General features: G+C 42.2%; 3 protein-coding genes across 3 annotated transcripts; all 3 read left to right on the top strand.

Annotated features, from left to right (window-relative positions):
• The first annotated feature begins 612 nt into the window (after window positions 1-612).
• LOC108049655 lies at window positions 613-1,389 on the top strand. Its single transcript, XM_017130906.1, has one exon. The coding sequence runs from the start codon at window positions 613-615 to the stop codon at window positions 1,387-1,389; it is 777 nt and encodes a 258-aa protein (XP_016986395.1).
• A 1,997-nt stretch (window positions 1,390-3,386) lies between these two features.
• LOC108049720 lies at window positions 3,387-8,184 on the top strand. Its single transcript, XM_017131007.1, has 3 exons — window positions 3,387-3,672; window positions 6,206-6,570; window positions 7,440-8,184. The coding sequence occupies exons 1-3, from the start codon at window positions 3,670-3,672 to the stop codon at window positions 8,110-8,112; spliced, it is 1,041 nt and encodes a 346-aa protein (XP_016986496.1). The 5' UTR covers window positions 3,387-3,669; the 3' UTR covers window positions 8,113-8,184.
• Window positions 8,185-12,115: 3,931 nt separating this feature from the next.
• On the top strand, window positions 12,116-18,196 carry LOC108049715 (putative mediator of RNA polymerase II transcription subunit 12). The gene is made up of 3 exons (XM_017131000.1): window positions 12,116-12,332; window positions 15,559-15,956; window positions 16,020-18,196. Exons 1-3 carry the CDS (start codon window positions 12,312-12,314, stop codon window positions 17,359-17,361), a joined length of 1,761 nt encoding a protein of 586 aa, XP_016986489.1. The 5' UTR covers window positions 12,116-12,311; the 3' UTR covers window positions 17,362-18,196.
• The last annotated feature ends 2,852 nt before the right edge of the window (window positions 18,197-21,048 follow it).

The following is a 21,048-nucleotide window of genomic DNA, read 5'->3' as shown; positions in this document are numbered from 1 at the left end:
ACAGCCTGACACACGCAACAATGCAGCACAAATGCTTCCAGAGAAGTGGCCGCCAAATGCTGTTGATGTTGTTTGTTAATGCTGGCGTGTCTTACACTGGCTAAAACTGCAGCCAGTTGCCAATTGCGGAAAATTGGTTGAAAAGCGATATAAAAGCGAGCTTGCGACGCAGCCGTGTTAATCAAAGCGCGTCGCTCGATAGGAAAAGTGCAAGTGATTCCACGCTCCCAAGTGAAATTAAAATCGCAAGCGAAAATCAGGCGAGGTGAAACATTTTGGGCTTTTAAAATAAACAAAATAAGACTATTATACGAACAATGAATTCAACAAGTGAAATGAGATATATAATGTTAAACCTTCAACACTCAAAACATTATCAGCTTCAAATACTTTCGACAGAGTGAGAAATACTACATACATGTAGTTTGTGTAGCTCGAGTTAAAGAAGTAACACTATACTTTTAAAACAATTTTAATCCGCCAAGAGACAAAAACCCAATGAAATTGGAAATTTGAATAAGTATTGAAATATAAATGATTCCGGTTCACTAAATGGTTTTAAATCTTCCCTTTTTCAAATATATCCTCTAAATAATACATTTATACCTGCAGATGCTGTGCCACCAACACATTCACTGCCACCTGTTCCTGCTGCAGCTCCTAGTGATTCCCCTTCTCCTGCAAGGATCCCCCGTCTCGAGTCCGGAAATAGCAAGCCAGAATTCCAAATCGCCAAACAGCGTGCAACAGCAGCAGCAACAGGAGGCCCACCTGAATTCGCTAAGTGCCTATGCCAGTGGCTATGACATGGCCCAGAACCAGGCTCAGAATCCGGCTCAAAACCAGATTTTGTCAACCTCAGATCCTTCGTTTAAGCCCTCGTATAAAATGCCCGAAATGGAGACCAATTTCACGCCCATGCAAACGGCTGGAACACCGAGTGTAGCCAGTCTGCCCTCGACTCCCATGCTGATGCAATATCTCCCGGCCCAGACAATCCAAGACGGTTCGGGGAATACGGTCCAGTATCTGCAGTTGATACCCACCCGACCCATTATAGTGCCCATTTCACCGTATCTATCGGCTGCTGCGGCCGCAGGATCTCCGTCCATCTCAGCCGGCGGACAGCCGGACTTTGGCGGACGGACAGCCGCTGTTTTGAGTGCGCTGCAGCCGCACTACGGGGCTCTCCAGGGATACACCGCTGGCTCGATCAATCCCGCCGCCGCCTTTCGCAACAGCTATCGGATCAATCGCGAGGCCAAGGACAAACACTTTCCGCCCTCTTTCTCCCTGAACCTCAACGAGTATTTGCCGGCCTCCTCCATGGGATTAACTGGTGGCCACGACGCCAATGGTCAACATTTGTACCTGAGGGCCAGACCTTAAGATATAAGCTACTGCCAAAGTCTCACAACGTTTTAGCCTCTAGAATTGTTATTTTTTTTGTTAACCGTACAAGAGTCATGAATAAACTGTAATACAGAGAGCTAGTCTGTGTTTGCTGAGCTTTTAATATTCATATTGCATTAGATTATATAAATTACCACATTGAAGGGTACAAAATAATTTATTTTTAATATTTTTCGACAACCCAATTTCCAACTTATGCGTTACTAATTTTGAATCGCCTACGACGAGACGATACTATACGGTAATGTAGATCACATTTAAAACTATTAAAACTAATATGTTTATAAGTGTAAAAATGAAATGACTTACAGCAAAAACTTGAAACCATTTTGCTTCCCATTAAATTTACATAACTCCACTTTAGTCGAGTCACTGGCGTCGTTCTGCAGCGAGCTTCCACCTTTCGTTTTCACACCAACCTTAGATGACCCAACCCAACGAGACCTAAATAGACCCAAACGGAACCCAGACGTGCCTTTTCTAGACTGTTTATTTGCACAGCAGCAAATGGGGGACAGTGAGATAACAAAAACACACATCAGATGGAGCACTGATCCACTGCCTTTAACACTGGAACCCTAAACCCAAAAACCGAAGGTCGTTTTGCACAGAATGCAGGGCCATTGTTTTTGTTTCTCTTTCATTTGCGTGAAAGTGACTAAAGACCCCATTTCACGCCCGACCGAAACAGCGGCGGTTTGTATCGTATGTGTATGCCTCAAAAACTTTAAAGTTGCGTCAGCGACGCCGGCCATTTCATCTGTCTACTCCTAATTGTCACAATTTGACAAATTCATTTAGCATTAACTGGCTCAAATCGGAATAGATCTTTCATTGCCTCCACTCCAAGTTATCCAAGTCGTTGCAAGGGGTAAGTAAAAGGCCAGAGCCCAAAGCATCTTTCACTTGCCGCATTAAGTGGAGCAAATGCCCAAAGGCCTTTGATCTCTTCGCCGCAAAACATTGACTATGCTATACACTGTTTGGAAAATTTCTTCACAGAATCTGTTGTTTTTCGTTTAACTTTAATAACAACTGAAGAAAATAGTTATTATATATGGAACTTACTCTTGAAAATTTGTATATATACCCATTTGGTGTACGACTCGAAACCGAGAAATTTGTTGGCGTAGGACTTTAGAGGTATTCAATAAGATATTGTACAAGCGATATGCTTGATCTGCTTTAGCTAAGGAATTCGCGGTTTATTCATAATGTAGTTACGACTAACGTTTAAAATTTTCGTTTGACCCCCTTGGGATAGAGTATTAAACGCAATTCGAGGGGCATTCCACGGAGCACTGAGTGCCACAATTCACTTTCAATCACCGACCATTCCACATGTCGTCGATGCACTGACGATGACGATGATGATGATATATCTATGATGATGTGGAGAACGCCCCGTGGCGGTGAATCCCTTGTAATGGGATTTGGATGATGGGTCGGACGACCACTTGCCGCAGAGTTTTGGCTGCGGAAATGAGCGGTTATCGATGCCCGACGACCGGACTTTAAGTTGAATTCGAATTCGAAGCGGGAACTCGATTAATTGCCATGCTTTCCTCTAGATGACTTACATAGTTTCGAAGGGGTGTGCGCTTCACTTGTCCGACGTTGTTATAACACTTTAAAGCGCGTAAATTAGCCTTTGTTGTTGCTGGGCGGTGCTCGCTTTGTTGTTGCTGATTGAGTTTGAAATGATTTCAATTTGAGTTGCTGAGCTTGCAGCTATTTACTTTCCTTTTCAATTAATTGCCGCAGCTCTAAACGAATCCAATCCGCCTTTGTGTTCCATCCATCCTTCGCTCATCTGCATCTCTAGGTGGCCGGCCAGGCCAATGAATGCTGTCCATTTGGTTCCGATATTCGAGATTCGAGTCTCGAGTCTCGAATCTCGAGACCTCAGAGAATTAGGCGGCACAACTATAAAACAACGCGTCAGAGCTTCGCGCCATTGCAGTCGTCTCAGCGCTAGTCACTCGCTCGGTTCGGTTTTAGTTTTTGGCTTTAGCTTCCATTTTTCGGCTTCATTTTCGGCTCTTGGACCTGGCTTTAGTCTAATGCTCACTTTTTTTTGGTGTATCTAAGTGTAATTCGTGCGAACTGGTGAATGTTGTCTGTGCTGGTTCGCTCGAAGGAGTGATCATCGCCATTCAGCCGGATCAAGGCGGTCAAGCAGCCTCATCATCATCATCTTTGGCGCAAGTTATTATCATCATCAGCGTAGGCCACCATAAACGGGACACTGTAATCATGGTGCGTATGTAACCAACCAGAAAGGAATGGCATCTCATATGGATAAATCACGAGCAGAAAGATCAAATTATTAAATTATATGTAGTGTGCACCGGATAACTTAATATAATACATATTCGAAACATAGAAGAATAGAACGAAAATGTAGTTTCAATGATAATTGATAAAAGCAGAAATAGGAGAGCTATCTCAATTATTTAAACATGTTCATTTATGCGCAAGGGTTAATGAAAACGAATAGCTAGTCTCGAGATCGGTTATTAAGTTTTTAAAGGTCCGCACGATCAGATATTTTATCATTAAATCAAAAATTTAAAGTGACATAAATGAAACGAAAATGAATAAAAATAAAATAATTAATAATAGTTTATCATATATCATATCTAGACCTCAAAAGAGAGAGGATGTGTGATTGAGTTGTTCGAAAACAAAATAGCTCTAATGAGCCAAGCTGAGACAATTTCATGGTCCGCGAATTGATTGATGATATGATATGTCACCAGTGGTATTATTTTTCTCAAACAAAAGGGGGAAAGTTGGGTGAGGTAGTCAATCGGTTATAGTAATAGAAAAATATGGGTGGGTCCAATTCACTTTCGTTGGGGAATTTGAATGAAACGGGCACTGAACTGGGGATTTGCATTGATCAAGACAACTAAGTTTTACAACTGGCATTGCCCTAGAACCTCGTTAAACTTGAGCTGTAATCAGCCGGTCTAATCGAAGTTTATTCGCTGGCCCTGTGCCGAGTTTGTGTCTTAAGTCTTTAGTTTTTATTCGATTTATTTGATTTTTTGTGCCTTTTTTTGACCTATGTTTACACTATGTGTGGTCGGTTTTTGCGCATGTTTTTCGATGGAAGGGGGGCGCAAACTACGCGTGTTAACGATGCGCACTCCATTAGCTTCTCCCAACCATCAATCAAGCTGCATTTGCATCTTGTGCCTTGTGTCTTATGTCATCTGACCTGGTTAGGATCATTAGCCGACACGGGGCCGCCAAAATAATTTCGAAGAGGCCCCCAAACTGGGGCACGCATGTGACTTAGTGGCTGCAACTAGTTTTGCAGTGTGTGCAGCATTTGGCGGCAAAAATTGCCTCATCAACTGGAATGCTTTTTCGTCGCGTGACAAATGGTCGTAAGTTGCTTGGTCAGAGTTTTCGGAGTTCGCAGAGTTTCGTAGTGAAGACTTTTGGTTTAGAAAGGTCGCTCTGCAAGTGGCTTATCAGTGATGTGGCCTTCGCCAACAGGTGCAAAATCGAATAGCGGATGGAAAAGGGGGTATCCCACCCACGGGCTTGGCCTGCGCAGATTTCACACCGCATTTGTCTCGCCCACACAATATCTGTTGATCTTTCAACAAAACTGGGGAAGTACCCTCCCCGCCTTTTTGCAATTTTGAGCTAAATTAACATTGGTCAAAACTCAATTAAACACATCAATAGGCGCTGCAGATGGGCGTGGCCCGTTTAATGCGCAGCGAAAGGCGCCAAAACTAATCCTTTCACCAAATATCAGGCATACTACAAAAGTCTCAAAAACGAATTCAAAAAGCATAGTTGCTAATACACTTGCTGCTAAATCGCTTCAAGATCAGCTTTCTATTATAATTACATAAATTGGTATTTAAGTTATATAATTTGTTAGCAAATAATATACAAATACAAAAGCATTCTTATGATTTTTACATTGTGCTGAACTACAATAAGCAAATAATGACATTATTATTTTGTTTTATAAAGTGGTACCCAAACATACATTAATCTATTTAAAACAAGAGAGAACGCTATAGTCGGGTGCCCCGAATATCAGATACCCGTTACTCAGGTAAAGGGAGTGCGAGGGAGATGGAGATAGAAACTTTGATCACGCATAACTTTTTATCGAATGGTCCGATTTGAAAAATTTCTTCTACATTTCGATAGGTATTGATAAACACAATAAAACTGCATTTTTACTTTTCCGAAATATTTAAATTTTTAAAGGGGGCGTGGCACCATTTTGAAACAAACTTGCGCTGCGTAGAAACTTCTAAAATCTACATGCAAAATGCCAATCTTCTAGCTTTTATAGTTTCTGAGATCTCAGCGTTCATACGGACAGACAGACGGACAGACGGACAGACAGACGGACAGACGGACATGGCTAGTTCGACTCGGCTAGTGATCCTGAACAAGAATATATATACTTTATAGGGTCGGAAACGCTTCCTTCTACCTGTTACATACTTTTGCACGAATACAATATACCCTTTTACTCTACGAGTAACGGGTATAATAAACCATTTCGTCAAGTTTATGCTCTCATTTGCAATTGTTTGAAAGAATGACTTTGAATAACGTTTCCCTCAAACTAAAACTACAATTTTGGTTGAAACTTAAAATGGCATTTATCTTCGCCATAACATGATAAGAGCACATATGGTATATAAACATTAAAGTAAAGACAAAAAGATAACCATGCTTTAGGCAATTACGCATCTAGTAGTTTCTTAAAAATGATTGGAAACACCTTTGTTTTGGCACCAAACAGGCGTTGTATCAGCTGCTCCTCCTGTCCGTCGTCCTGACTGCTGGTGTCCAAGGGGTCCTTTCACCACTTCCCGGCTACGATGACGACACTTCACCACTGCCTCTGCGATTGGAGGACTTGGAACGGGAACAGGAGCAGCACCAGCATCTGGACCTCAATCGACCCCCCCTCCTGCCCAATCACTACGAGTGGCGACCAGATGTGGCCGCCAGTTTGCCGCCAAGTTACATCCAGGATGCCGCCCAACGGGAGCGGGATCTCGAGCAGCTCAAGCGTTTGGAGGAGCTGCGTCAGTTGCAAAGGCAGCATCAGCAACTCAGTTCGGGTTACGCCTTTCCCGCCCACCTGCCAGGTGTGCTCTATGTGTGAGTATTGTTCCTGGGAGAGCTTTTAAGCCACCTCAAGTTTATTACTCAACTTTGGGGGTTTAAAACTGGCTCCAGTAAACCTCAAGCTTTAGCTGAGACCCAAAATAAGCTTGGTTGTTATACACGATAAGGTTGAAAGCTAAAATGTGTGCTTCAAGCACCTGAACTCAAAACTTTAAAGTTTTTGATGAAATATCGTTCGATATTTATAAATTAAAATCGCCCTATTTTTATGATGAACTTACTTATTTTTCAATTTCTTTTTGCGATTGTTCATATTGCAGTTTTGTTAGCGTATGTTATGTAGGGAAGCTTATGATCAGTAGTTAAATGAACTTAAGTAACAAATGAAGCTTAACTATAGAAGACCCAGGAAAAATTTGGTTTTATTTAAAATCTATTAAACTTAAGAGTGATTGTTTAATAACTCTGTTATTTTTGATTCTTCATTTGAAAACTGCATGTTGTAATTCAGTGTGCCAGTAAATAACTGAGTTCACTTAACCCTCAACGCAGATCAGGTTGCCCCTCATGCTATGGTTAACCATCTAATGGCCAAATGATTAAGGACTAGTTGGGCTGTTGATTGACGTGTAAATTGCCGCTTGGCGATTGGGAATTGGAAATAAAAGTGCTAATCACATTGGCGATGGAAATAAGCTGTGATTTTCGGCCCAACGATCGTTTCTATCCAATTTGGGATGGTTAATTTACTTAGATAGTGGCTGAAAGTGGTGAAATGGCAGCATTTCACTTACAATCGAATCAGCTTCCGACAAATGGAGTAAACGATTGCTCTAATTTAAAGGATTTAAGTAGTTGGTTAATGAGCTTCTTTTCTTTTTCTTTTTGTCCCCATTAAACAGTGGACAGACGGCTGCCACGCCTACTCCCACGCCCACACCTTTGGCAGCCCCGACACTGGCCTCTACTCATTTCGGAAAACCCATAGTTCCCTACGATTTGGATTTGAGCTTAAACGGTATTCAGTATGTGGCGAGTAACGCTCTGCCCCTCCCAGTGCCACGCCCTCTACCAACGCCCCATGGCCGGCCGCCTTTCATCTACGGATTCACGCAGGGCAGCAGACCCACCACCAACAAACTGCCACCTCTGGTGGTTCAGCAGTCGAAGCAATTCGCCTACGCCCCCGCCCCGCCCCCTCAGCGACAATATGCGAACGGACCTCGGATTCCACTGCCATATCCCCCGAGTTTTGTGAGCATTACGACTCGAAGACCCGGAGCAGAGAGGTACAGACCGTTCCGGCCATCGCAGCCGGATCCCACGCCCGATTTGTTCGCCGGTCGGGCCTCGAAATCGCTGCTGGACTCATATATTCCCAGCTGGGAGGTTCTCCGCCTCATCAGGGAGCACAGTCCACGTCCACAGCAGGGAAGCAGCACTCCCATCCATCGTCAAACGCTCGCTTATCCAGCTCCGCCTCATTTGAGACTCTATAAGCGGGATTCCCAAGAAGATCGCTCGAGAATCGTGAAGAAATCGCTGCGCCAACCCGGCAAGCTCAAGGAGAATTAAGGACAGTAGGCTCGGGTCTAGATCTAGTTTAATGATTATATTTTTTTATTATTGTAATACACACAATATTTATTGCAGCGAAAATGAAATTCGTTTTCTCTGGGAGGGGGACTATCTTCACAGATTAAGATATCGACAACATCATGTTACGCCATATGCCGTATTCTACATTAACTTTTTAAGGCACTACAACTAAAAGTATTTAGAAAAAGAGGATCTATTGATATCTTGCTATAGTCTGTTGTCTTGAGGAGTAATAAAGTGCCCGATTACACCTGCCCCGTGACTTTTGCCACCGAAAGGAGCTTCCTCTGCCCCAAAGGCGGTGATCGGTGATCACATAACAGCAACTGCAGCAGTCAGCATTCAGCATCTTCAGCTCTCCATTTAAAGCCAGACCAGGCCATCGCGGGACAAGAGCGAAGCCAATCGAATCAAATGTGCAATATGTGACTTTGTCAATGAGCCAGTTGAGCCCCCAAAGCCACCGATTCCTTGGACTCTCCTTTCGATTCGAAGCTACGATGTTTTGCTCACGTAATCGCGGCCATAAACCAAACAGCCAGCAATAACAAACAATTACGGCACGATGCCGCTCGGAGTGGCCACAAAATTATGATTTGTGTGGCAGTGTGCCGAGATGCAGAGATGCAGAGATGCGACTTCGAAATCCACCAGACACACGACCAAAAGACTGAGAGACGGACAGGTGGAGATTTATGCAAGTAGGAAGCGAAGATGCTGCAGTTGCGAGTTGTTTCGTTTCGTTTCGGCCATCTCATGGCTGTTAATGAAGCTGCCACTGGCACAAAATTGTTGCATTGTTTGTCACCCATTAAATATGCAGACGGCAACTGAGGATGATGACGAGCAGCCCTGCCCTGTTTTTAAGGGTGTGATGGCAACGTATTTCCTGGCTGTTGTTGATTCCGGTGATGACGTGGACCACACTGCACAAAAAACCATTCAACTTGAAAAAGACACAGCTGGGCGCACCAATCATCGTCCTATTTGTATCTAAAACTGACCTAATAAAGCTCGACCTAGGAAAGTTATACCTAATGTATTAAAAACAAACAAAAAACCGTCCATACTTTTGGAAAACTCAAATCATGGAATAGTAACTGTTGAATCCCATGAACTTCGTGAGAGCAATTATTTGGAAAATAAAACTAAATATACAAAATTAACAATAATTTTTTCGAAAATTTAGAAGAATAAAAGAAGAATTACAAAACTATCTTTTAGAGGTAAGGTAATTTAATTTCTGCAAAAACTATTTTTGGAAGTCTTGTAATCAGAATAATAAAGAATTTATTTTAAATTTAAGACAACGACCTTTTAATCCATTTAACTTTTCGCTCAGTGCACGACCTTCTCGAGAGTTCAAATCTCGCTCCAGTTTGTGCCATCCAAAATAAGTCGTAGGCTCGATCGTAAATCTGCATTCGAAATTCGAATTCAGAAAGGGTCGCCCTTTGTCGTAGCCCACGGCCGGCCTTCTCGACCTGGTCTCTTTGTAAGATCCGTAGGCCTCTTCATCATCTTCATCATCGGGGACTTGGCTTGGCCAGTACAAAAATAAATAATCATAATGCCTTATTATGAGAGCTGACTAAGTGACATTGTTGCACCGCCGGACAATGAGCCACGGCTAGTTGAAATCGAGCTAAGGTTGAGGTTTTTGACTGCGGATTGTGCAATATTTGCTTAGCCGCGGTTTCGATTCGTTACGGTCATTGTTGGCATCGGCATCTGAATCGGAAACAGGCGGAATCGAGTGGTTTCGAGAGCCAAGAGTTAGGAGGAGCACAAAAGAGCGTCTAGCTGGCGAGCTGACCAACATTTCAATTGCTTTTTTCGCTTATCGATGCGCGCCAATCAATGCGAGCTCACAGAAAAACGCAAGCCCAGAGTGCGATCGTGATTGAAGCGAATCAGGGCTACCCTGGATGGGGCCAAGATTTCGGATTGAACTCATCATCTGGTTAGGAATCGAATCTATGTATTTTAACAGGAAATTGATATCTTCAATGGAATTAATCAGTGAGTAGATGATATGGGAATAAGGCGTTGAAAACAGGGAATAAAGTAGCTCGAGAAAGGAAATATTATTTTACTTACATTACATTATACATCAACTTCTCGAACTTGATCAGAAATCCTCGAATTCCTATACCACGAAGGGTTCATCATATCATTTTTGGAGATTGTCGACGACCCTGAAATGCCCAAATCTTCAAAACACAGGGGTATCAGGGGCGAAAACACTTTCGACAGTGCAACCACGTGATTGCCAATGAAGTTTTTAGTTTTCAGTTTTCTGTTTCCAGCGTTCAGTTATCTGAGGCTTTTTATCGTTATCTCGCTACGCTTAAGAGTGTTGTATCTTTTGACAAAACGGATTGCCAAATCTTGTAATCAGAATAATAAAGAATTTATTTTAAATTTAAGACAACGACCTTTTAATCCGACGACCCAAACAACAAGCCCCACCACTCTTGTTATGCCATTTCTCCGTTGGCGCTTGCCCAAAGCCAAACCTAATCACAAAACCCAAGCCCAAAAGCCAAATCCAAATCCCAGGCCAAACCCAAGCGAAGACAACTTAATGCGCCAATTAAATTGCCACTGCTTGCAGACCTTTGGCACTCTCTTTTTTCTCATCTGGATGCTCTGCAATTGTTTTCATGCAAATTTCTATTTCTGTTTCGATCGGTTTGTGGCTTTGTGCGGAGCACAAAAATACAGAAATCATTATAATAAACCCAAAACGAATTCACTCAAAATGAAAGGCCCCGGAATCGGACTTACTAGCCAATCAAGTCCATACCTTTTTCATAAGCCAAAGTTACGCCAATATTTTTATGACTTTGAACTTGAACTGGAAAAGCTAAGCTTTTTGTCTCCAAAGAAATTGGAAAGGTCTCTCAGCTTCGCTTGATAATCTATAGGTTGGGCCCTTTGTGAAAGGTTGCTCTCCCATGGCGAGGCAAGGTCGTTCAGCCACTGATTTTCTGATTTCCAATGTGGGAAATAAGGCATGATTTTGATCAGAAATATGTGGATTAAAAGGGGTACAAAATCAGAACTATTTTTTGAATTCGGATGAGCTGGGAAATAGTTGAGGAAATATATTTGAAGGGTAAGCTAGGCATAGAAAGGTTCAGGACAGGGTTCTATCTAAAACTATCATTCGCAGCATTTGCGGGCACGAAGTTTAATTAATCTTCGAAAAATAAAATAATAATAATAATTGGTTTAAAATTTGTTAAATACAATTGTCAAACGGTGTTTCCATTTTACTGTTGCCTTGTTGTTAAGCATGTAATAATAAATGTGAAAACATCGACAACTCCTGGATTTCCTTGGAACATATGTTGTAAAACACTAAATCAAAATCTGATTAAATATTTAAACATAAATGTTCCCACGAAATTTCAATCAAAGTTTTATTAAAATAAGAAAGAGGTTTCGGTGGGCGAGTAAGGACCCAAGTTTGATTATAGAAAACTTTATCAATCAAGAAGCTTAACCTTTAAGTCAACTCTACCCTGCCCTTCGCGTTTTCCCATGTCGCACCTTCCCACCTAATTAGGCTAAAGGTCCTTCCACCTTTGGCTTACTTTCACCCACTCACCCTTCTGTAGCAGGTATTATTCATCTTGCTATCTATCTGCCCAAGTATCTAAATCACTTCGTTTACAGTTAGGGCAACAGTCCCAGCAACCTACACCTTCAGACACACACTGATATTTATGTCTGTAGAGCCGAGCGGTGCCATTGGTGGTGAACTCCAGTCCGCTCGGCTTCTTCTTCCCCCGATCTACGACGTGCGAGCCACCTTCGCCTTTGGCTTTACAAAAATCAACTTCAACTTCAACTCCAACTCCGGTGCCGATATTCCAGCTTGATGCAACCCGAAGACCAAGTGGTTGCTGCTGTGGCTGCGATATAAAAACCGCGAGCATCGCCAGCGCCATCCGCAGTAAGAGGCGCGACTTTTGAATGCTAGCATCGCTCCGAATCCGATTCCAAAACCGAAACTAAATCCAACGAACTCGGTCGTGTTTACCCTTAGTGTCAGAAATATTTTTCGTTTGTTTTTTTGGTGCAGAATATTAAAGAGTGCATCTATACAATCAAAATTGGATAGTGTGAAAAGTCGCTGTGAAGGCGCATTATTACCTGGAATCGCCATGAAAGTAGCATTGATATTGGTAAGAGTAAGAGATGGATACGGGGAGATTACACAATCTCTTTCGGAAAACCCGGAAATAAGACCCACCCACCAATCGAATTGTGCAATTTGTGCGGAGTCAAAACTAGTCGACGCGACTGACAAATTAATTTGCATTCAAGTGGTGTGCAGTTGCAGAGCCGGCTTGGTCAGCTGGGAAAGTGGTTGGTTGGTTGCAGTTCACTCAACCAGGCGGAGGATGCAATGAACTCCCACAAGATAAATTATCGCAGTCTTGACCTCTTCGTTGGCTTCAGCTCCACTGACTGCCCTTCGAACTGCGAACTGACACTGCCAGCAAGTCCATGTCCATGTTCACTTCCATGTCCATCATGTCCATCAATCAACGCGCTGAGGGAGCTGGGCTGTCTGTCGTTAATCGTCCGCTAATTGGACGCTAAATTCCACGGTAGAATGCCAGAGGATTGGCCAAGTGGCCACAAGAAATCCGTTTACGCAAATGTGCACACACAGAGCGAAAATAAGGAGTGGATTGCAATTGCAATGTAAATAATAAAAAAAAGTTAATAATAAATGGGGTGGGATAGGTGAGATTATTGAACGATGAAATCATAAAATCTTTAACCGTGGGACCTCAGGTAAACTTTTGAAGACCATTTGTTTTTATGTCGATGTCCGCAGCTGATACCCTGCAAGTATTTTCCAACGCGGCAGACACCTTTTACGTTGGAAGTTGAAATTGATCGTCGAAGTATCGCTTTCGGTTTGACTTTTGTTGGAAGGATTTTGTTTTTGATACATCTTTTTCTATATTTTCGAACTAGCCAATTAGTGAATTTTTTTGCAATAGATTCCTATTGTAAAATTTGTTTAATCTATGATCTATGTTTGTACTGGCCATAATATGGATTTGAGCACGGCTGACTTAATAGTCACTACAATTGATTACTTAATTTTATAATGGGCACTTATTTAAATTTTACAATTACAACAATTTAATGAAAACTTACCGAACCGTTTTTATTTGTAAAGATGTTTCGAAAAAAAAATTAACACAAAGATATGTATTCATAAATTTGTTATCATATAGGAAAAAACTAACATTTTTATTAATTGCTAACTTTAATAACCGCAAAAACTAGTACTATTTTTAAATTGTACTTATCAGTCCTAAAAATACTCGAACTGCGTGACCACAACAAAGTTAAAAATAATAGGAAAATATTTTGTATGATATGTGCATCACCGTAACAATTTGATGTCGAAAACGATGAAACGATTTAGATAAACTATCAAAATAAAAATAATATATTACCATGTAGAGTAAAGTGAGTATCTATTTGATATTATCATCCCTCATCGACAAGAAAAACAAGCATTAATATCATTAAATAAAAAAGATTTTGATATTTTTGTTTTATCTGTGCAGAACTTGTTTTTAGTTTGTATTTTTGTTGATCGCCGCTCATGTGGTTATGTAAAGTTATTACTCTCCATAGGAAGGGGAACGGGGGGACCACTCAGCCACTGGCAGGATAATCTGTAGTTGTCTAATTTACATTTCATTGTTGTGCTTGGCTTTGATGTTGCTGCTGCTGCTGCTGTTGCTGGTGATGCAACAACGAAAGCGAAACAATAACCAAAGCACCACACAAACTAAGCAAAAAACCGAGTCCGACTAATTTGCACGCGTTGCGTGACGATCGTTTGCCCCGAGTTGCTGTTGCTTGTAATTTGTAATGTCGGGAATAGGAATCTCTATCTCTACTTCAAAAATCACCCACAAAGCCAGCCACTTCGCCAGTCGATTCTGTTTTACGCCAAGTGAAAGGCGACTCTAAAGCGCGATGCAATTAAATTAAATTATTACAGAAAATAGTTGGCAAAGATAAATCAATGCGAAAGACAGATCTAACTAGTTGCTGCTGTTGTTGTTGTTGTTGTTGTTGTTGTAGTTGTTGTTGCTGCTGCTGCTAGACAGGAGCTTATATAAAAGCTCTTTGGCTCCCACAGCTCATGCTAACGTTTGACAAAAATTCGCCGCTGTTGTGTCTGTTTTGTGGCAAGTCTGCCGAAAAAACTCTTCCTGCTTAACGGCCAAATAACAACTGCTACATAAGAAACCAGCAATAACGACAACGGCTATTAAAATGACTTGACACACTGTCCCAGTTTCGGGTAACACACACACACACACATACACACTTACCCACTGGCTGGATAATTGAGTGACAAAATGCAATTAAAACTTAACTGACCGCCAGATATGCGAATTTATTGCTGGACATGGAAAACTGGGAGAGGCGATTTCATCAAACTCGACGGGCAATAGCATTTGGCAACAATAAACCAGCCAGTACATTCGTGAAAGAGGCAGATGACTTTGCCTTATTGTTATAAATTTAATGGTTAATCATTATTTTCTATAAAATTTATCTTCGCCATAAATAGCGCCGTTCAGTGCGCAATTTCTGTTTTTTAGCTTACCACTCTGACATTTAAGAGTTATGGTCAGTAAAGCGCGGCAATTATCGAGTTTAACTGGTTCAATTTAACATATTCTCAGACTAACCCATAACTCGCATATATCAACACCCGTTATCGACCCATAACCCATAATCATCACCCAGATAATTACCATTTAAACCATTTGATCGATGAATATCACACCATTAACTTATCTGTCACCATCTGCGAATCAAAAGACTGAAGACACGAACTGCAAGCAAGCGCTGAATTCAAAAGACTCAAAACACGAACTCGACCACAACGAGATTCAATTACAACACCAATTCGCTTGATGAAATGTCAAATGTGAAACCTCTCCTCAGCGTGTGTTGTGTATTGATGGTTTAACGAACGATACACAGAGCGAAATCGAGACCAAAAGACGGTCTCCAAATCATATGTTTTTCTCTTTGTTGTCTTCGCCTCCCACCTTGAACCCAAACCAATATTGGCCGAAACAAAAGACTTCGCTTTGCACAATTCATGTTGGTTTCGTAGCTAAAAAAGTTGCTTGGGTAAATTGCCACAATAAACTTGATCCATATGGTGATCAATCAATATGGAAATGCTCAATGGCAAGAGCGTAGAACTTGGTTTCATGAACAATTTCCAGCACGATTTTAACAATGTTACTTCTGTATTTGAATTTTCTGTTATCTAACGAATGGATAACACCTAACAATTCATGCTAATTGAATTTGAAACCAAAAAAAAGTCTTGTTTCCTTTATTTTTCAGGGCACTCTGAGTGCTTTTCTGTGCCTGGCCAGCGCTTTGAGTCCGTCGGAGTCGAGCGGTTCGAAGGGCAATGGCTTTCCCAAAAAAGTGACCACCCTGAAAAAGCGGCCAACCAAAACGCCAGCCACGGTGCCCATTTCCACCAGTAGGGGAACCACTCTGAAGCCCAGCAAGCCACGCATGAAGATTGTTAAGGCCGCAGCCACAGGGAGCACCACCAAAGCGCCGGTCTTGACTGAGACATTTGGCAATCTGCCCGCCGATGATCTTGAATTCATCAAGGAACTGGACAAGCAGTTTAAATTGCACGGCGACAAGATCAAGATCAAGGTGGAGAGGGACAACTCCACGGGCAGTGTTGGCAAGAACAGCAAAAGGACCATTGAGGGGGATTTGGGGTAGGAGCACGAATGGCGAACTTACCGAGAAACCTTCTAATTGCTTTGCTTTATTTGTTCTAGGTACGGCTACTCACATCCTGGCTACGATTACTCGCCACCCAAGTTCATGTTCTATCCGTACTCCCAGCATGACATACCCTCGGGCTTTGCCCATCCCCAGCCACTTCCGGAGGAGCAACTTCCGGAGGAGCCACAGCAGCCGGCACAGCAACCGGCACAGCATCACCACCAAAATCATGAGCAGGTGACCAGCGTGACCATTGAACCTTCTTACTCCTACGAGCTGAAACCGCAGACCAGCTATGAAACCCAGCCACAGCACACTGCCCCCGAACAGCCTCAGATTGATCTGCCGCAGGATGAGGCGAAGGGTGTGGGTGGCGGTGCTGGTTCCGGTGGTTACCAGGAACCCGTCATTGTCCTCCGTATTCCCGGACCCGCCAAGTACGCAGCCCACTTGCAAACCCTTCTCCAGCAGTATCTCGAGATCAGGGCGGCGCAGTACCTCAGTTTGCTCCAGGAGGCAGAACAGCAGCAGCAGCAACAGCAGCAGCAGCAACATGTGGATACCCCGCAATATGGGCCACCAGAACCTGCTAATTACCACCAGGAGGTTAGCTATGCCCACCAGCTGGCACCCACTCCCGCTTCCGTGCAATATGCACCCATCGACGATGTCTATCAGAGCTACAAGGGGCGCCACCAGCAGCAGTTGCAACTGCAACAGCAGCAGTATGAGCCGCAGCCATACTACGCACCAATGGACTATCAGCAACCCACCCATTTCTACTATGCCCAGCCACAATCTCATCTGCAGCAGCAACCCCAGCTCTATCTGATCGCAATGGCCCAGCCGGAACCAGAACCAGAACCACAACAACATCAGCATGTACACCAGCATCATCAGCAGCAGCAGCAGCATCATCAGCAGCAGCATCATCAGCAGCAGCAACATCAGCAGCCAATATATGTGCCTGAATCTGATCCACCCACTGCTCCTGGAGGCCCGGAACAAGAACCGGAACCGGAGCACAGCCTGCCCATCACGGAGAACAATCCACGACCCACCCACACAAAGGTCATCTTCAATCCCTATCCATATCAACAGCAGCAACATCAGCAACACCAGCAAGAGGAGCAGCACATTCAGGAACAGGGGCCACATTCTGATCTCGAGGAGCAGCCACAATCGGAGGGCGAGCGTCCCTTCAACTACCACGCCCATGGACTCAAGATGCGTCCAGGAAAGAGGGCGGCTAAGCCAGAGCCTGCGGATGGGGAGGGGGGTTCGAATTCCGGCGACGTAAGACTGCAACAGATTCGAGAGTACGTGAGGGAGAAACTGGGCGCCGAAATGGGTTCGGCTGTGGAATACAAGACAACGCAGCTGCTCGAGGGCTAAAATTCTGATTCACATCAGCCTGGGGGGATGGATATTCACTAGAAAGAATGAATTTAGCAAAATAGAGCACGTACAAGTGTCAACTTCATGTCCAACGAAATAATTTTCCAACTTGACACTTGGTTAAGTTCGAAAATATATTATTTGCGAGTGCAGAAAACATCTCTAGATATTTAACACCTCCTGAAAATATGTTTGAAAGTATGCTGGGAAACCAATAATTTTAAAATATATTGTAGTACACTGTCAAACACCTTTGCTAGTGATTTTTAACCTTCAAATATTTCCTTCGCACCCCTTAATGTTCAAAAATAAGTCATTTAGATTTCCAAAATCTCTAGAGAACAAAACACTTGTTAACATAACGTACGTAAGCTAACTTCCAATCTTAAAAACAGTTTTATATAGAACCAGAAGTATATTCTAAATAATTTGTTGAAAATATTCTAGAGATTTGAGAAAGACGCCTGCCTTAAGAAACTCAAAAAGAAATTCAGTGAGCCAGTGATTTTTAGTGATGCCACTCACCCCCTGATTAACTCGTATTGTTAACACAGTTTGTGGTTGCTTCTTGTGCCTGATATCCGTTCATTAGTATTTATTCCAAGCTGGAGGAGAAGGAAGAGCCTGGGGGCCATCCTCCAGCACAAAACTCATTTAAAGCCTGTCCACAATCCTCAAGCTACTAGCTAAAGCATACTTTTGGGGGAACTCAATGGGAAAGGTAAGCATTGTACCCCCATTCTTAGTGGAGAGGTTTGGGACTGGGGTTCACTCCACACATTCGCTTTTCATTATTTTGTACGACGTTTTTTTTATGTTGTTTGTATTGTTAACCAAGAAAATGTGCTGCTCATGTGTGCAATATTTAGTCTGTAAATAAATGTGCTTCTTGAATTTACTTGTATTTTTGTACGATTAAACAGAAAAGAAACTTATTTGAAAACTAATCCCAAAGTCTTGTCATTTCAACCGCGGAGTTTACCGATTAACGGAAGTCCCACACGAAACCCATAAAAATAGCATCGATTTTATTTCATAATGTAATTTCAGTGTTAAGAGCCGAATAATTTCGCCATGAGCTTTACAACATAGTTTTGTGAAAACAAAAAGCCCGTATTGATAGCTGACACGCAACTTACAGCGGCGTTAAATGCTGGTGGAAAATCCAATTGTTGGCGAAAGGGAAGTTTTACTTGTGAGGTCATTGCTTTAGTAAAGATTTAATCTGGCGAAGATTCTATATTATTTATTTCGTTCTAAAGCTGATGTTCACCAAATGATTTCATATTATATTTGAAGAAACAAGGAATGGATATGGAATCTTTAGTTTTGCAATTTAGATTAAGTCGATGATTTCGATTGAAAAATATAGTGGCGAGATTTTAAGTTATAAAGAGAATTGCCTATTAATAATACTACAAATTCTTAAACTTTATCAGTAGTAGACAATCGAGGAAACAACCTTATTTGGTTTCTTGCTTCCATCTTATTTACTCATAAATGAAATTCTCATTAAATTGTTAATAATTTGTTTAAATGGATGGTGAAATGGTGGATAAGATTCACCACAAACGCGAATAGCTGAGTTAACCCCCTGTTGCGTCCAGTGCGCTCTAGTGATCTAATGCGATTCGCTGCAATTTGCCGCCCCACCGAGCGTTGGCCAGCACTTTCACATGGCAGTCTCTTCCTTTTTGCCACATCGCTCTTGCCACATGGATGTTTACGTAAAGAGATTCGAGATACTGCGGACAAACAATTAGCATAATCAGCTGCCGCAATGGCTGGTAAATAGTGCCAATTTCTATAATTTTGAAATGCGGCAGCGCCTGTCGACTTTCTACTGGAATTAAAAAGTGGTCTGCGACTTCCGCACTCTTTGGGAGATTCGCATTCCCATTCGCATTCCCACTGCTATTTGCATGATCCTCCAATCGGGATCGCTATCTCTGGGCTGTCCTCTTCTTGGAGCCCTGCCCGATATCATATTTAAGAGGAAATCGAAAGTCCACGTTCGCTTGCCATTGTTGTCACGGTCTCGGTTCGCTGGGAAGTCTGCCAAGTTTCTTTCCAATTGAATCCAAGCACGCCCATTCACAGCATATATACAGCTGTCAGGGCAGCAGCAAAACATTGGACTCTTCCCCTTTCCGGAATCTTATCAATTACCAGCACTTCCATTTCAGCACGTAAATAAAAAAAACCTGGTGAAAACTGTTTGCTTTATGATCTAAACTATGATCTCGCCCCAACAATGGACCCATAAAACACTTGTTGTATCTGAAACAACTATGGCAACAAATTAATAACCAAAGCGATGGGTGGGGTGGTAAGACGGGTATATGTGCAGTCTGATCCACAAACATAAGCTTTTTAAACGCTTGCACAGTGGAGCAAAGCAAATTAATTATCCTCAGCACATCCCAACATCTGCAAACAAAGTAAAACGTCGATATGTGACATCTTCTGCACATTAGCTCTAGTGATCTAGCACCTCTAAAAGTACAGTTTGGGTCAACTTTTTTCGATAAAACGGAAAAGAGAATATTCTTAGTCGAATGCATCAGACAAATTAAGCTATGGAAGTGTATTAACCACTTCAATATACCTTTGCAACGACATGGGTGGACAAAGTTAAAACATTTATAGCTGATTACCCGCTAAACTAGTTATTTTTTTGACCTCCGCAACACAGTTAAAATAATTTTAATATCCTAAAATAAATCCTTAAGTCCCGAGAAACAAAGACTAATTTTAGTTTTATTTCGTCACAACACTCATTCTGATTTTTAATCACTTATCGATTATTTCGACCACTGTTCATCTGGTGGTGCTGCCACAGCCTCTTCTTTGGTCGCAGCCAGTGGATTTGGTGGGGTTTCTGCAGTTTTTGGCCACATAACGGGGGACGGATCGCTATTGCAGCGCCAAAGCTAGCTACAGCTATTAACAATCGCATTCGACTGCTGGCAAGGTTGTTGATCTTCACACATGTGGAGGGGCCGAAACTCTTTGCCAGCATTGCTTTTGTTTAACGCTGCAAAATTGTTTCGCTTTTATTATTACGGCTATTATCGTTAGCGTTAAGTGTGGCAAGTGTTTCAGTTTCGTTTTTTGCTTCTCTTGCAGAATATCAAAATATAACTCATATGCCCTGTGGGCCGGCCAAAAGCCAATAGAAATCTCTGGCCTGCACGTAAGGGAAATTAATCAGATGGTCAATTTCAATAGCAAGTGCTTGCAGGGGGATACTTCCACTACTCCTTGAAGTCCGGGTTTTTCTATCGAAATTAAAATCTGCTTTGTTTGGTTTTCGGTAATGAGAAACTCTGCAGCTCCGGTTAAAATCATTATAAATCAGCTAATACTTTTTTTCGTTTGTCTTGGCTCCTTGTTAATTATTATGCACTGAATCAGTGACCATGAAGCTAACCACAGACTGAAGAGCTGCTGAATCGCCAAGCCACCAATCTCATCTTTATGCTACGGCATCCACTTCTTTCCCCAGGTGTCTCGATAGAAATACTAAAAATGCCAGTCGGATTTGTCAAGACTGGATCAAATAAGATGCAGAAGCTGGGATAGCTATTTTCACAAGGTTTAAAGTTTTCTTTAAAACTAAGCTTGTTTGAAAATGTATAACCATAAAAATTTCATTGATTTATAAAATAATAATTGAATATT

The sequence above is a fragment of the Drosophila rhopaloa genome, unplaced genomic scaffold, assembly GCF_018152115.1.
Source record: "Drosophila rhopaloa isolate 14029-0021.01 unplaced genomic scaffold, ASM1815211v1 contig_3, whole genome shotgun sequence".
Classification (NCBI taxonomy): Eukaryota; Metazoa; Arthropoda; class Insecta; order Diptera; family Drosophilidae; genus Drosophila; species Drosophila rhopaloa.
This window is presented reverse-complemented; position numbering and strand designations above follow the sequence as displayed.